Source organism: Leptopilina boulardi, unplaced genomic scaffold (assembly GCF_019393585.1).
Source record: "Leptopilina boulardi isolate dan_hultmark-lab unplaced genomic scaffold, ZJU_Lbou_2.1 LbouV2_260, whole genome shotgun sequence".
NCBI classification, from domain to species: domain Eukaryota; kingdom Metazoa; phylum Arthropoda; class Insecta; order Hymenoptera; family Figitidae; genus Leptopilina; species Leptopilina boulardi.
This window is the reverse complement of record NW_026137819.1, coordinates 470275-484119: the sequence shown is the minus strand read 5'-3', so window position 1 is coordinate 484119 and position 13845 is coordinate 470275. Positions and strand designations below refer to the sequence as shown.

At 17.4% G+C, this 13845-nt stretch overlaps 2 protein-coding genes across 5 annotated transcripts in view; one reads left to right on the top strand and one right to left on the bottom strand.

The window, feature by feature from the left end:
- LOC127281026 (phytanoyl-CoA dioxygenase, peroxisomal-like) overlaps window positions 1–13845 on the bottom strand; it is a 62031-nt gene that overhangs the window by 45173 nt on the left and 3013 nt on the right. Inside the window, exon 1 of one of the 3 annotated variants that reach the window (XM_051304506.1) lies at window positions 4081–4303. The exons of the other annotated variants lie outside the window; for them this stretch is intronic. The gene's annotated coding sequence lies outside the window, so the exon portion shown is untranslated. Of the gene's footprint in view, window positions 1–4080; window positions 4304–13845 lie in introns of those variants that run through there. 3 annotated transcript variants of the gene reach the window in all.
- LOC127281022 (scoloptoxin SSD14-like) lies at window positions 2612–13750 on the top strand. 2 transcript variants are annotated; one of them, XM_051304494.1, is made up of 10 exons: window positions 2612–2841; window positions 3715–3871; window positions 7661–7879; window positions 8028–8251; window positions 8887–9079; window positions 9351–9551; window positions 9992–10241; window positions 12313–12506; window positions 12666–12906; window positions 13466–13750. In XM_051304494.1, exons 2-10 carry the CDS (start codon window positions 3723–3725, stop codon window positions 13733–13735), a joined length of 1941 nt encoding a protein of 646 aa, XP_051160451.1. In that variant the 5' UTR covers window positions 2612–2841; window positions 3715–3722; the 3' UTR covers window positions 13736–13750. The 2 variants fall into 2 exon arrangements, with proteins under 2 accessions (XP_051160451.1, XP_051160453.1); XM_051304496.1 differs by having other exon boundaries at window positions 8007–8251.

The following is a 13845-nucleotide window of genomic DNA, read 5'->3' as shown; positions in this document are numbered from 1 at the left end:
AAAATTCAATTATTTTCAAAAATTTCAATTCAAAATTAACTAAAATTCAATTATTTTAAAAATTTCAATTCAAAATCAACTAAAATTTAATTATTTTCAAAAATTTTAATTAAAAATCAATTATTTTTAAAATTTTCAATTCAAAACAAATTAAATATCCAATTATTTCAAAAAATTTCAATTCAAAATCAACTGAAATCCAATTGTTTTGTAAAATTTCAATTCAAATCCAATTATTTTCAAAAATTTCAATTCAAAATTAACTAAAATTCAATTATTTTAAAAATTTCAATTCAAAATCAACTAAAATTTAATTATTTTCAAAAATTTTAATTAAAAATCAATTATTTTTAAAATTTTCAATTCAAAACAAATTAAATATCCAATTATTTCAAAAAATTTCAATTCAAAATCAATTGTTTTGTAAAATTTCAATTCAAAATCAATTGAATTTTAATTATTTTTGGAATTTTGAATTCAAAATCAACTAAAATTCAATTATTTTAAAAAATTTAACAAAATCTTTTTGAAATTCAATTATTCCGAAAAATTTCAACTGTAACTCTTCAAAATTTAATTATTTTTAATAATTTTTTAATATTTTTTAAAATATTCAATTATTTCATAAAGTTTTAAATAAAAATTCTATAATGGAATTTAATATCTACTAACATTTGTTATTTTATAGTAAAATATTTGTTAATTAAAGTTAGTTAAAATAAAAAAAAATTGTTTTTTTTCCTCAGGTCTGTATATAACAATGCAAGAATATAAAAACAATTTTAGAATTATATATAAAATTTGGTAAATTCATTTTAATTTCTACAAAAATTGGATGTTCAAAAAAAAAATGTATAAAATGTCACAATGACTATTGTAAATATAATAATAAATTCATAAGGAGTGTTCATGAAAAAAAAAAAAAAAAAATTCCTAGTGATAAATATGTTGCATGAAGCAGTATTTTAATAGATTAAAAAAAAACAACATAAATGTTAAGATATTGGATTAATGTACACATTTTTTAAACACATTCTTTTATAAGAAAAAAAAAATCTTTTCTATTTTTTACAATAATTGCACAACACGTTGCTCTATTTCTCTATCGAGTACCTGAATATAGTATATTTTAAGTTTTTAAAAATATTTTTTACTCGAAAGACAAAAAAAAATAAATAATTTTCAAAATAAAAAATAATTACTAAAAATAATTATTTAACAAAAAAAAAAAAAAAAAGAAAATTTCTACATGACAATTAATTACTACTCAGCCTACTAAATATATGAAATTAATTTTCATTTCATTCTTTTCTTATACAAAAACTTGTAAAATATAAATAGATAATAAAAATAAAGATGTTAACTTATTATTGTATGGGAGAAAAATTACATTCCAAAGAGAGAGAAAAAAAAAAAATACCGATTATGTAAGAAAAGTTCTCAAAAAAAAAAAAAAAAATTTACGAATGTTTATTGCAAATAAGACGTATATAAAATATTATTAGACGAAAAAAAAATGATATTATTAAATCACAAAAATATAAAGTTGAATAAAAAATAGTTTTTTGTGTATTATAGAAAAAAAAAACATCCTCTCCTTTCATAAAAATAATGTAAATTTTCTGTTAAATTATAAATAATTTATGAAAAAGAAAACAAAAAAAAAAAAAATTTGTAAACGTGATTTATTTAATTTTTGTTAATAAACAAATATACATATTTAACGATATATACCTAATTCATATGATAGGAAATTTTGCAAAAAAAAAAAAACTCTATTTCTGTGTTTTATTTAGTTTTTTCTTTATTTTATTATGTAAACGAAGAACCAGTTCTTTTTTTTATTTCAGATTTCAATTAAATTATTTAGTTTTAGTTTTTAAAAATAATAATTCCGTTTATATTTTACGTTTTTTTTTTTAAATATATTTCTCAAAATAATAAAATATTATTTATTTATTTAAAACGAAAATATTATTTAAAAATTGTAAAATTTTATATAATTAATAAAATATTATATTCGAAAATTATTTAAAAATAATAAAATATTATTATTACTTAAATAATAAGAAAATTAGAATATTATTTAAAAATAATAAAAATAATCAAATATTATTCGAAAATAATAAAAATTAAATTTTAAAATCATATTTTAAAAATAAAATTTTAATTATTTTTTTTCTAAAAAAAATCATCCTGATAATTGTCAACTTGGTTTAATTATTTATTCAATCAATTTGATTAATTTTAATATTCACTAAGTAATTAACTCAATGTAGAGAAAAAAAGAAGAAAAAAGAGAATGACTTGTAACAACAATGTAAGTATAATCAATGGAAATTGTAATTATAATTAAGCAAGGCATATAATTAATTATTTTTAGTTATGTTTCAATAATAATTATTGGCTTGAATTTGCAAAAAAAAAAAATTTTTAATTAAATTAAAAAATAAAATTAATTTTTTTAATTTAATTTTCTTAATCGCAAAAAATTACAAAAATAGAAATTATTAAATTAATTTTCTTTTTTGGTAAAAATTGACGAAAATTTTGTTTTTGTATTTAGTACAATAATTTTTCTAAAACAAAATGCGCAAACTCTGCGAATCGATTTTAACCTCAACACAGCACAAAGCTGCTGCTGCTGTTTGTCAAATTCGCGATTTACATAAAAAATTATGTTACTTCAATTTATTAAATTTCTAAATATCCAAAGGCAAAATTTTTCGAAAAATGTTCAATAAAATTATCAACAATTTTTCTAATATGAATTTTTTTACATCCAATATCTATTTGGATTTTTTAATCACAATAATTCAATGATAAAAAATTGATCTCAAGGTAAATTTTTATCTAACTTATATGATTTTTAATAATAAACAATTTTTAAATTTCGTTTTTTAAATTTTATAATTTTATAATTTTATTTTATTTTTTATAATTTTATATTTTTCTACTTTTATAATTTTGTAATTTTGCAATTTATAATTTTTAATTTTTAATTTTTAATTTTATAATTTCAATTTCGACGAAGATAAAAATATAATTTTTGAATAATTATTTACTTAATTCAATAAAATAAGAAATTTTTGTCTCAAGATAAATTTTTAACTAATTTTTGATTATAAAATTTTTTAATTTTCTAATTTAAAAATTTTAAATTAAAGAATTTCAAATTTTGTCGACGAAAAAAAATTATTTCCTAAAATAATTAATTACCTAATTTAATATAGAAAATTTTTGACGCAAGGTAAATTTTTTTATCTAACTTTTGATTTTAATTTCAAAATTAAAAAAAATTTTCATTAATTTTTCAATTTCGTGGAGAAAATATAGTAATTTCTAAATAATTAATTACATAGTTTGTAATTTAAACTAATTAGATAACGTTCACAAAAATGATGTCACGCACTGAAATGTTTTGTAGTTGAACAAATGCGTGACTGTAAATTTTCTCTTGAAAATTAATTTAATAATTATTTTAATTAACAATTTTTTAAATTTTAATATAATAATTAGAATACAAAATTCAATAATTTTTTAATTTTAATAATTTAAATAAAAAATTTAATAATATTTTAATTTTAATAATTTAAATAAAAAATTTATTAATTTTTTTAAATTTTAATAATTTAAATAAAAAATTTAATAATTTTTTAATTTTAATAATAATTAAAAAAAGAAATTTTTTTTTAATAATTTTTTTTATTACAGATTTGTATATGAAACGCCGCAATAAAAACAATAGTTTTAGTTCACATGACAAAAGGGACAAAAAAGTTAATTTAAAGAAAACAAAAAATATACAAAATTTTCCAATTGTTGACAAATTTATGGAGCCATTTAAATTAATTCGAGACTTGATTAACAAGTAAGTGTAATGTTTAAAAATTGTTAATTAATTTTTAAATAATTTTTTAATTCTATTAATTTCATAATTTTATTAATTTTTTTTTTTTAAATTAATTAACAAATTAATTTTTTAATTATCCATTTTGTATGAAAAAAATTATTCCACTTGAAATATATGAACAACTTAAAAGTTGAGAATTTTATTTATATAATTAAAAATGTACTTACATTTTTGTTTTTCCGATAAAATACGATTTTTTTTTCACGAGAACTTTTTTAAAAATAATTTCTTGTTTTATAAAATAATTTTTTATTTTATACTTAATAATTTACAATTAGTAATTGATTTTATTATTGCAAAACAACAGTATTAATAAAAATGATAAATGATTGAAAAATAAAAATAAAACTTGTAAACTTTAGTCAAGAGAAGCTGAGAATCAACTGATAAATCTACGCATAAATATTCTTGCAATCAAGCAAATTGCATTACGCTTGTAATAAACTTATATAAACAACAAATATTGCTTAGTAATCTATTTCTATGTTTTATTCCATTTTCTCTCTATTTCTATTCTATTTTCTTTTTAAAAAAATATTTCACTATATTTTGTATTTCTCATTTTTTTAATAAGACATTTTTATATTATTAATTTTTTTTTTTTAATAAAATAAAATTAATAAAAATATTTTAATGAAAAAAACTATGGTTCTTTAAATTTTTTTAGTAAAATAATGAATAAAATAATAATAATAATAATAATAATAATAATAAATAAAATTATATAATAATAATAAATATAATAATTATATAATAATAAAATGCTTGGTCTGTCCTTCTGTCCTAACTTGAAGTTGGCCTTTTCTGATTTCACGTGTTTTTTTGAATATTAATCTTATGACGTGTCAAATTTTGACAATTCTTTTTCTCATTTTTGCCAAAGTTGTATAATTGTGTTTCCAAATTTAGGAATAAGTTTCTTTAAAATTCCAAATTCGAAAATTCAATTCACGAAGCTGAAGTACATAACGTTTATCAACGAAATTTTTTTTAAAGTTGTATATTGATTCAAAAATTGTATACAAATACAAAAAACTTATGATGAGCAAAAAAGATGCGCCACGAAATTTCGTACAAGATAGTAATTTGAAAAAAATTTATTTTTAAAAATTAATTTTTAAGGTACCAGGGGCCAACGAATACCTATTAAATATTAATTATAAAAACACAGGCCTCGAATCAACTTAAAAGTCGTTTCAGTCGATTTATATTCCAAAAAAAGTGGTTTTGTTTTTTATTTTAACAAAAATATTTTACAGATTTTTAAATAAAATTTTTTTTTTTAATAATAATCCTTTTCGAAGGGTTAAAGTTGAAATTTTTAGAAATAATTAAATTTCAAAAGATATATTGTTAATTTTCAAACAATTATTAAATTTTACAGAACTAAAAATAATTTATCAAACAATTTTTGGAAAACATTTTTTAAATTTAATTGAATTTTCAAAGATTTAAAATTGAAATTTTTGAAATTAATTGAAACTTTAAATGTTTTGTAATTAAAATTTTAGATGATTTCACTAAAAATTGAATTTTATTTGATTTTAAATTGAAAATTAGGAAAATAATTAAGTTTTAGAAGATTTTGAATTGGAAATTTAGAAAATAATTGAATTTTAATTGACTTTAAATGGAAATTTTTAAAAATAATTTAATTTTATTTGATTTTAAATTGAAAATTTGGAAAATAATTGAATATCAATTGAAATTTTGTATAATAATTGAATTTTAATTAATTTTGAATTAAAACTTTGGGAAATAATTGAATTTTAATTGATTTTGAATTGAAATTTTTGCAAATAATTTAATTATATTTGATTTGAAATTGAAAATTTGAAAAATAATTGAATTTTAAAAGATTTTGAATTAAAAATTTTGAACATAATTAAATTTTATGTTTAATTTTGTATTGAAATTTTTAAAAATAATTGAATTTTAATTGATTTTGAATTAAAAAGTTTTGAAAATAATTTAATTTTATTTGATTTGAAATAGAAAATTTTGAAAATAATTGAATTTTCTTTGATTTTGCATTGAAATTTTGGATAATAATTTAATTTTAGTTGATTTTTGATTGAAAATTTTGATAATAATTAATTTTGGATAATAATTGAATTTGAGTTGATTTTGAATTGAGATTTTTAAAAATAATTGAATTTTATTTGATTTTAAATTGAAAATTTGGCAAATAATTGAATTTTAAAAGATTTTGAATTGAAATTTTTTTAAATAATTGAATTTCAATTGAAGTTTTGGATAATAATTTAATTTTCGTTGATTTTTGATTGAAAATTTTGATAATAATTAATTTTGAATCGAAATTTTGGATAATAATTGAATTTTAATTGATTTTGAATTAAAATTTTTGGTAATAATTGAATTTGAGTTTAATTTTGAATTGAAATTTTGGATAATAATTTAATTTAATTTAATTTAAGTTAATTTTTGATTGAGAATTTGGATAATTAATTTTGAATAGAAATTTTTGGAAAATAATTGAATTTTATTTCATTTTAAATTGAAAACTTGGTAAATAATAAAATTTTAAATTGAAAATTTTGGATAATTATTGCATTTTTAATTGATTTTGAATTAAAATTTCGGGTAATAATTGAATTTTAGTTTATTTTGAATGGGAATTTTTAAAAAATAATTCAATTTTATTGTGATATTTTTTTTTTAAATTATAAACAATTGTTAAATTTCATAAAAATTTGAATTGAAAAATAATTTTGATATAATTGAATTTGTGATGTATTTCATTAAAATTATTAAAAATAATTAATTTAGTGAAGAATCATTTTAGTTGAAAATTTGTTAAATAATTGAATTGAAGAAGATCTGAAGAAGATCTACATTTTATACTAAAAAAAATGTATTTTATTTACCTCCCTGAAGTTGGCTTCGACGCTCAGCGCCAAAAATTGTTTTTTGCAGAATGAAAAATTTCAAATTATTTTTTTTTTAATTTTTCAATTCAAATAATACCTTGAAAAATACTTCTCAAGGCATTGTGTGGACCAAAGACCTTTTTAAAAAATGTTTTGATATTTTTGATTCTGCGAAAAACAATTTTCGGCGCTTAGCGTCGAAGCCAACTTCAGGGAGGTTTTTATTTACATTTTTTTTCAAATGTAAAAAAAAATGTCGCATTTTATTAAAATAAGTCGATAAAAGTCGTATTTTTGAAAAAAGTCGGAAAAAGTCGTATAATCCGAGGCATGTAAACATATATAATTTTCATTATTATCATTTAACATGTAATAATATTCTAATAAATTAAATTATTATTGATAATATTAATCTTTAAGTTCTTTATGACAAACAATTAAATACTTAATTTGGCGCGCGTTTAATTTTGCTAGTAATGAATAAAATAATAATAATAATAATGATAATAATAAATAAATAAATAAATTAATAATATAATAAAGTATGTAATTTGAAAAAAATATTCAAAAAATAGAAAAAGGAAAAATAGGACAAAAAAACATTGAAAAAAATGGAAAAAGGAAAAATAGAAAAAAATATTAAAAAATAGAAAAAGGAATAATAGAAAAAAATATTAAAAAGGAAAAACTATTCAAAAAATAGAAAAAAAGGGGAAAAATTTTAAGAAAAACATTTGGAAAATTGTAAAAGGAAAAATATAATAAAATATAATAAACAGCAAAAGAAAAAAAAAATTATGTTTAATTTAGAAAAAATTTTTTAAAAACTTTTTTTCGTTTGCATTGATTGTTTCAGGTTGAATTTAAAATCAAAGAAAATAATTTTAACCCTCCTCGTGATAATTACAATTATTTTGATACTAACAATTATTGTTGGCGTTTCTAATACAAATCAAAATGAAAAATTAATTCCACCCGATCCTGAATATCAACAACCACCATCGTGGAGTAAATTGAGAAAATTTAAAAAAGGAGCCGTTTGTGCTGATGGACCACCATGTGCATTTATTGGAAAGTAAATAAAAAAAAAAAAATTAAAATAAATAATATCCATCGAAAAAAATAATTTTTTTCATTAATTGTAGTTTAATTTTATAATTAATGTATTTAAAAAAAATATATATATTTTTCTTGAATTTTAGTTATTTTATTATCGATTAAAGGTCAATTTTAGAAAAAAATGGATCGGCAGTAGACGCAACGTTGGCTGCAATGATTTGCAATGGTTTTATAAATATGCACAGTCTGGGATTTGGCGGTGGATTTTTCATGACAATTTATGAGAGAAAATCAAAAAAGGCTTTTGTTCTTGATGCAAGATATTCGGCTCCATTGGCCGCTCATAAATATATGTTTCACGATAAGCCGAATAATGCGTCGAAAACAGGTTTGATCTTATATAATTTTCATCTATTATAAATAGCAATAATTAATTTCAAAAAAAAAAAAAAAAAAATTTTTTTAATTTTTGGAAAATTTTGAATTTTTTTTTTTCAAATTTTGAAATTTTTATTTTATTTTCAAATTAGATTTTTTTTTGTGTTAGATTTTGAAATTTTTATTTTGTTTTCGAATTTTTAGATTCATTTTTCTTTTTACAAATTTTGAAATTTTTATTTTGTTTTCAAATTTTTAGATTCATTTTTCTTTTTATAAATTTTGAAAATTTGTATTTTATTTTCAAATTTTTAGATTAATTTTTTTTTTTACTTGAATTTGTGTATTTTGTTTTCAAAATTTTAGATTAATTTTATTTTTGTTGCAAATTTTGAAATTTTTTATTTTATTTTCAAATTTTGAGAATAATTTTTTTTTTTTACTTGAGAAATTTTGTATTTTGTTTTTAAATTTTTAGATTAATTTTTTTTCGGCTTGAAATTTTGTATTTTGTTTTCAAATTTTTAGATTAATTTTATTTTTGTTGCAAATTTTGAAATTTTTTATTTTATTTTCAAAATTTTAAAATTGATTTTGTTTTTTTTTTGCTTTCGAATTTTTTATTTTTCTATTTGAAAATTATAGGTGCTTTATCAGTGGCTGTACCCGGAGAACTTGCCGGTTATTGGGAGGCACATAAACAATTTGGCAAATTGCCCTGGTCAGAATTATTTAAACCAAGTATTGAAATTTGCGATAATGGCTATAATTTAACAAAATCCCAATACAAAGGACTTCAGGAGGACAATTTTAATATTCACGATGATCTCACTCTCAAGTAAACGAAAAAAAAATACTCTATTATTTCAAAAATTGAAAAAAAAATTTAATTGAAAAAATAAAATAAATAATTTAATAAAAGAATTAAAATAAAAAAAAAAAATTTTTTCAATTTTTTGTAAATAATTAACTATTTGTTGAAAATTTACAATATTTATTATTTCAAAAATTGAAAACAAAAAATTAATTGAAAAAATTAAATAATTTTAATAAAGGAATTAATTTTTTTTTTGTAATATATAATTTCATTTTTTTTTTTTTTTTTAAAGAGAAATGTTCATTGATTCTGAGACGGGCGAACTTCGAAAACCGGGCTCGATAATAAAACCAAAAAAATTATGCGATACAATGCGATTGATTGCTGAAAAAGGTGTGAATATATTTTACAATGGATCATTGGGACTTGAACTTGTCGAAGATTTAAAACGAAGGGGCGGTATAATTACGATGAAAGATTTGAATGATTACAGGTGAGAAAAATTTACTAAAATAAAATTTAATAATTTAAAATTACAATTGGAGAAAATTTACTGAATTCTAAATTAAAATTTTCTAATTTAGAATTTGTTAATTTTTAAAATTCCATAATTTTGAATTTAATAAACTAAAATTTTCTAATTGTAAATTTAAAATGTACAAAAAGCATTTTAAATTTGAAATATTAGACGAATCAGAAAAATAGATACTAGAAAATTATTTAAAAAAATTTTTTTTTTAAAATTCAAAAATTAATTTATTAAATTAATTGAAAAATTAAAAATTAATTTATTAAATTAATTATAATATGAAAAATCCATTTAAAAAAAACTGGAAAATAAAAATAATAAAAAAGAATAAGCTAAAAAAAACTAAAATAAAAAATAAAAATTAAATTAGGTGATTTAAAAAAAATAATTTTCTTATTTTTTAGAGTAAAATGGAGAGAACCAACGAGTACATTTTTATCAAATGGAATTAAAGTTTATTCCTCAGGTGTACCTGGAGGTGGTGATATTCTTGTATTTCTACTAAATATTTTTGATAATTTTCATTTTACAAAAAAAAGCATTGCTGACATCAATTCTTCTGTTATCACATTTCAAAAAATGATAGAAGCTTTTAAATATGCTTACGCATTTAGAACAAAACTCGGAGATTCAGATTTCGTTGATTTATCTCAAGTAAGTATATTAAAATTTTTAAAAAACAAATTTTACTTGTATTCGACAAAAATTTTAAATATTATATTTTTAAATTAGAAATTGGAGACAAAAATTGAATTTCAAAACAAAAAAAAAATTATAATTTAAAACTAATTTAAAATAATTCAATTTCTCAAGAGTTTCATTAAAATAATTTGAAAATAATTGAATTTTTAAAGAGTTTCAGTTTGAAATTTTTAGGAATAATTGAATTTCGAAAGATTTTGTTAAATTTCAGACAATAATTAAATTTTAGATGGTTTTAAATTGAAATTTTTTAAAATTAATTGAATTTCACATAAAAAATTTTAAAAATATTTAAATTTTAGTAGGTTTTAAATTGAAATTTTGGAAAATAATTGAATTTTCAAAAATTTACAATTCATATTTTTGAAAATAATTCAACTTCAAGTAATTTTCAATTGATTTTTTTTGGTGATTTTTGTTGATAAATAATTTTTTAGAAATTAGAGACAAAAATTGAATTTCAAAAAAAAATTTTTAATTGAAAAATAGTTTAAAATAATTGAATTTCTAAAGAGTTTCATTGAAATAATTGAAAATAATTGATTATAAATTATAAATTTGTTTTAAAATTGAAATTTTAGGTAATTTATTTTATTTACTTATTTTTGTTTTTAATTTTAAACAATTACTGAATTTCATAAAATTTTTTATTGAAAAATAGTTGAAATTTTCGGGAATTTTGTTTCATAATTTTTTTTTTTTAATTTGAAACAATTATTAAATTTTATAAAATTTTTAAATGAAAAATACTTCAAAATAATGGAAGAGTTTCATTAAAATAATTGATTATAAATTATAAATTTGTTTTAAAATTAAAAATTTTGAAAATACTTGAATTTCTGAAGAGTTTCAATAAAATAATTGAAAATAATTGAAATTTTGAAGAGTTTCAGTTGAAATTTTAAGGAATAATTGAATTTTCAAAGATTTTGCTAAATTTCAGATAATAATTAAATTTTAGATGCGGTTTTAAATTGAAATTTTTTAAAATAATTGAATTTCAAGTGATTTTTTATAAAAATTTTTTGATGATTTCTGTTGATAAAGAATTTTTTAGAAATTGAAGACAAAAATTGAATTTAAAAAAATTTTTAATTGAAAAATAGTTTAAAATAATTGAATTTTGAAAGAGTTTCATTAAAATAATTGAAAATAATTGAATTTCAAGTGATTTTGAATTGAAATTTAAGGTAATTTTAATTAATGATTTTTTTTATAAATTTTAAACAATTATTGAATTTTTATAAAATTTTTAATTGAAAAAAAACTTTAAAATAATTAAATTTTTTAAGTTTTTCAGTTGAAATTTTTAAAAATAATTTAATTACTTAAGATTTTTTTCAAATTTCAATCAATAATTAAATTTTTCAAAAAATGAAAATAATTTTTTCAATTAATTTTAGTTAAATGTCAAAAATTTTTAGATTGGGAAATTTTAGAAAGAATTAAATTTTGAGATTTGTTTTAAAAACTGAAATTTTGGAAAATAATTGAATTTTCAAAAATTTACAATTTAGATTTTTGAAAATAATTGAATTTCTAAAGAATTTCATTGAAATAATTGAAAATAATCGATTTTCAAGTGATCATTAATTGAAGTTTTGGGGAATTTTGATTTCTAATTTTTTTTTTAATTTTAAACAATTATTAAATTTCATAAAAACTTTTTAATTGAAAAATAGTTAAAAATAATGGAAGAGTTTCATTAAAATAATTTGAAAATAATTGAATTTTTAAATAGTTTCATTAAAATAATTGAAAATAATTCAATTTCAAGTGATTTTTGATTGAAATTTTTTGGTAATTTTTTTTTTTGAATTTTCTAAAAATTTTTTTTAATAGAAAATAGTTTTTTAAAAAATTGAATTTTCGAAGAAATTTAATTAAAATTATTGAAAAATAATTAATTTAGAGAAGAATTTGAATAAAAAAAGAAAAAACAAATTTGTCAAATAATAAATAAAATAATAATAATAAATAAATAAATAAATTGCACGCTGACAATAATATAAATTAAAACCAGTTAATTAGAAAGTTGAAATCGAAGGAGTTCGCTAAATTACATTGGAAAAAAATCAACAGCAATAGAACATGGAATGATCCATTTTATTATGGTGTTGAAGATACAGGGAATTTTAATGATCAAGGAACATCTCACATATCAGTATTTGCACCAAATGGTGATGCGGTTTCTATTACTAGTACTGTCAATCTTTAGTAAGTATCGACAATTTTTCTATTTTCTAAAAAACCGTTATATTTATCTCTCTCTCATCATGATGATGAGAGACAGGATATATTCACGTTTTATTTTTTTTTATTTATTTTTTTTTTTCATGTATTTCATTTCATCTCGACTTGAATGATTCTTATCAGTTTTGGAAGTGGAATTGTAAGCGAAAGAACGGGAATTCTACTTAATAGTGGAATGGATGATTTTGGTTTACCATTGCAATATAGTTATTTTGGAATACCATCGAGTCAAAATAATTTTATTCAACCAGGAAAACGACCATTGTCATCAATGTCGCCTACAATATTAATTGATGAAAATAATAATGTTAAAATGATCATTGGCGCTGCCGGTGGGACAAAAATAACCACAGCAATTGCATTTGTATGAGAAAAGAAAAAAAATTATTTTGAAAAAAAAATCGCCAAAAATTATTTTTAATACTATTTAATAAATTAACTTCAATTATTTAAATAAATAAATAAAAAATAAATTTATTTCCATTCATTTACAATTGGAAAATTCTAATTTATTTCCAAAAAAAAGTTTCACAATAATTAAAATTGGAGAAAAATGGACCAAAATTTTGTGAAATTTATTTTTGCAAATAAAAATATTGTTTTTTAATTCCAAAAAAATAATATTATTCACAATTATTATTATTTTTTATTATTGTATTATTTCAAAATTTTATTAATTGAAAAAAAAATTCTATTCTAATTTTTCTTGAATATTAATTTTATTAAATTTTTTTTTAACTTTCAATTAATTTAAATTTTATAAAATTAAATTTACATTTTTTTTAAATTAAATTTAAAATTAATTGCAAAATAATAATTTTTGGTATTAAAAATAATTGAAGTGAAAATTTTTTTCGGGGATTTTTCTTTTCTAGTTTCAAAAAACAAAAAAAAAATAAAATAAAAATTAATTTTTTCAACAGGTAATTGCAAGATTTTTATGGATGGGAAATTCATTGAAAGAATCAGTGGACGCTGCAAGAATTCATCATCAATTATTTCCAATGAAAGTGATTTATGAATATGGAATAGAAAAATTAATTATTGATGGATTAAAAAAATTGGGTCATCAAACAATGAGATACAAAAATCATGGAAGCGTTATTTGCGCAATAACAAGGGAGAATGAGACTATTTTTGCTAATGCCGATTATAGAAAAAATGGCGATGTCTATGGAATCGATGAAAAATAAAAAAAAAAGTACAATTTGAAAAATTGCCTTTTCTTTTTTTTTTTTTTGGTAAATTATATTTTTTTTATCCTTATATAATTAATTAAATAATAAAATAATTAATTTTTATT

Excerpts from the sequence above, each read along its gene's own strand:
- LOC127281022 (XM_051304494.1), top strand. The coding sequence starts at position 3,723 with ATGAAACGCCGCAATAAAAACAATAGTTTTAGTTCACATGACAAAAGG. Across the intron at positions 9,080-9,350 it reads CACGATGATCTCACTCTCAA|AGAAATGTTCATTGATTCTG; the intron begins GTAAACGAAAAA and ends TTTTTTTTAAAG. Across the intron at positions 12,907-13,465 it reads TAACCACAGCAATTGCATTT|GTAATTGCAAGATTTTTATG; the intron begins GTATGAGAAAAG and ends TTTTTTCAACAG.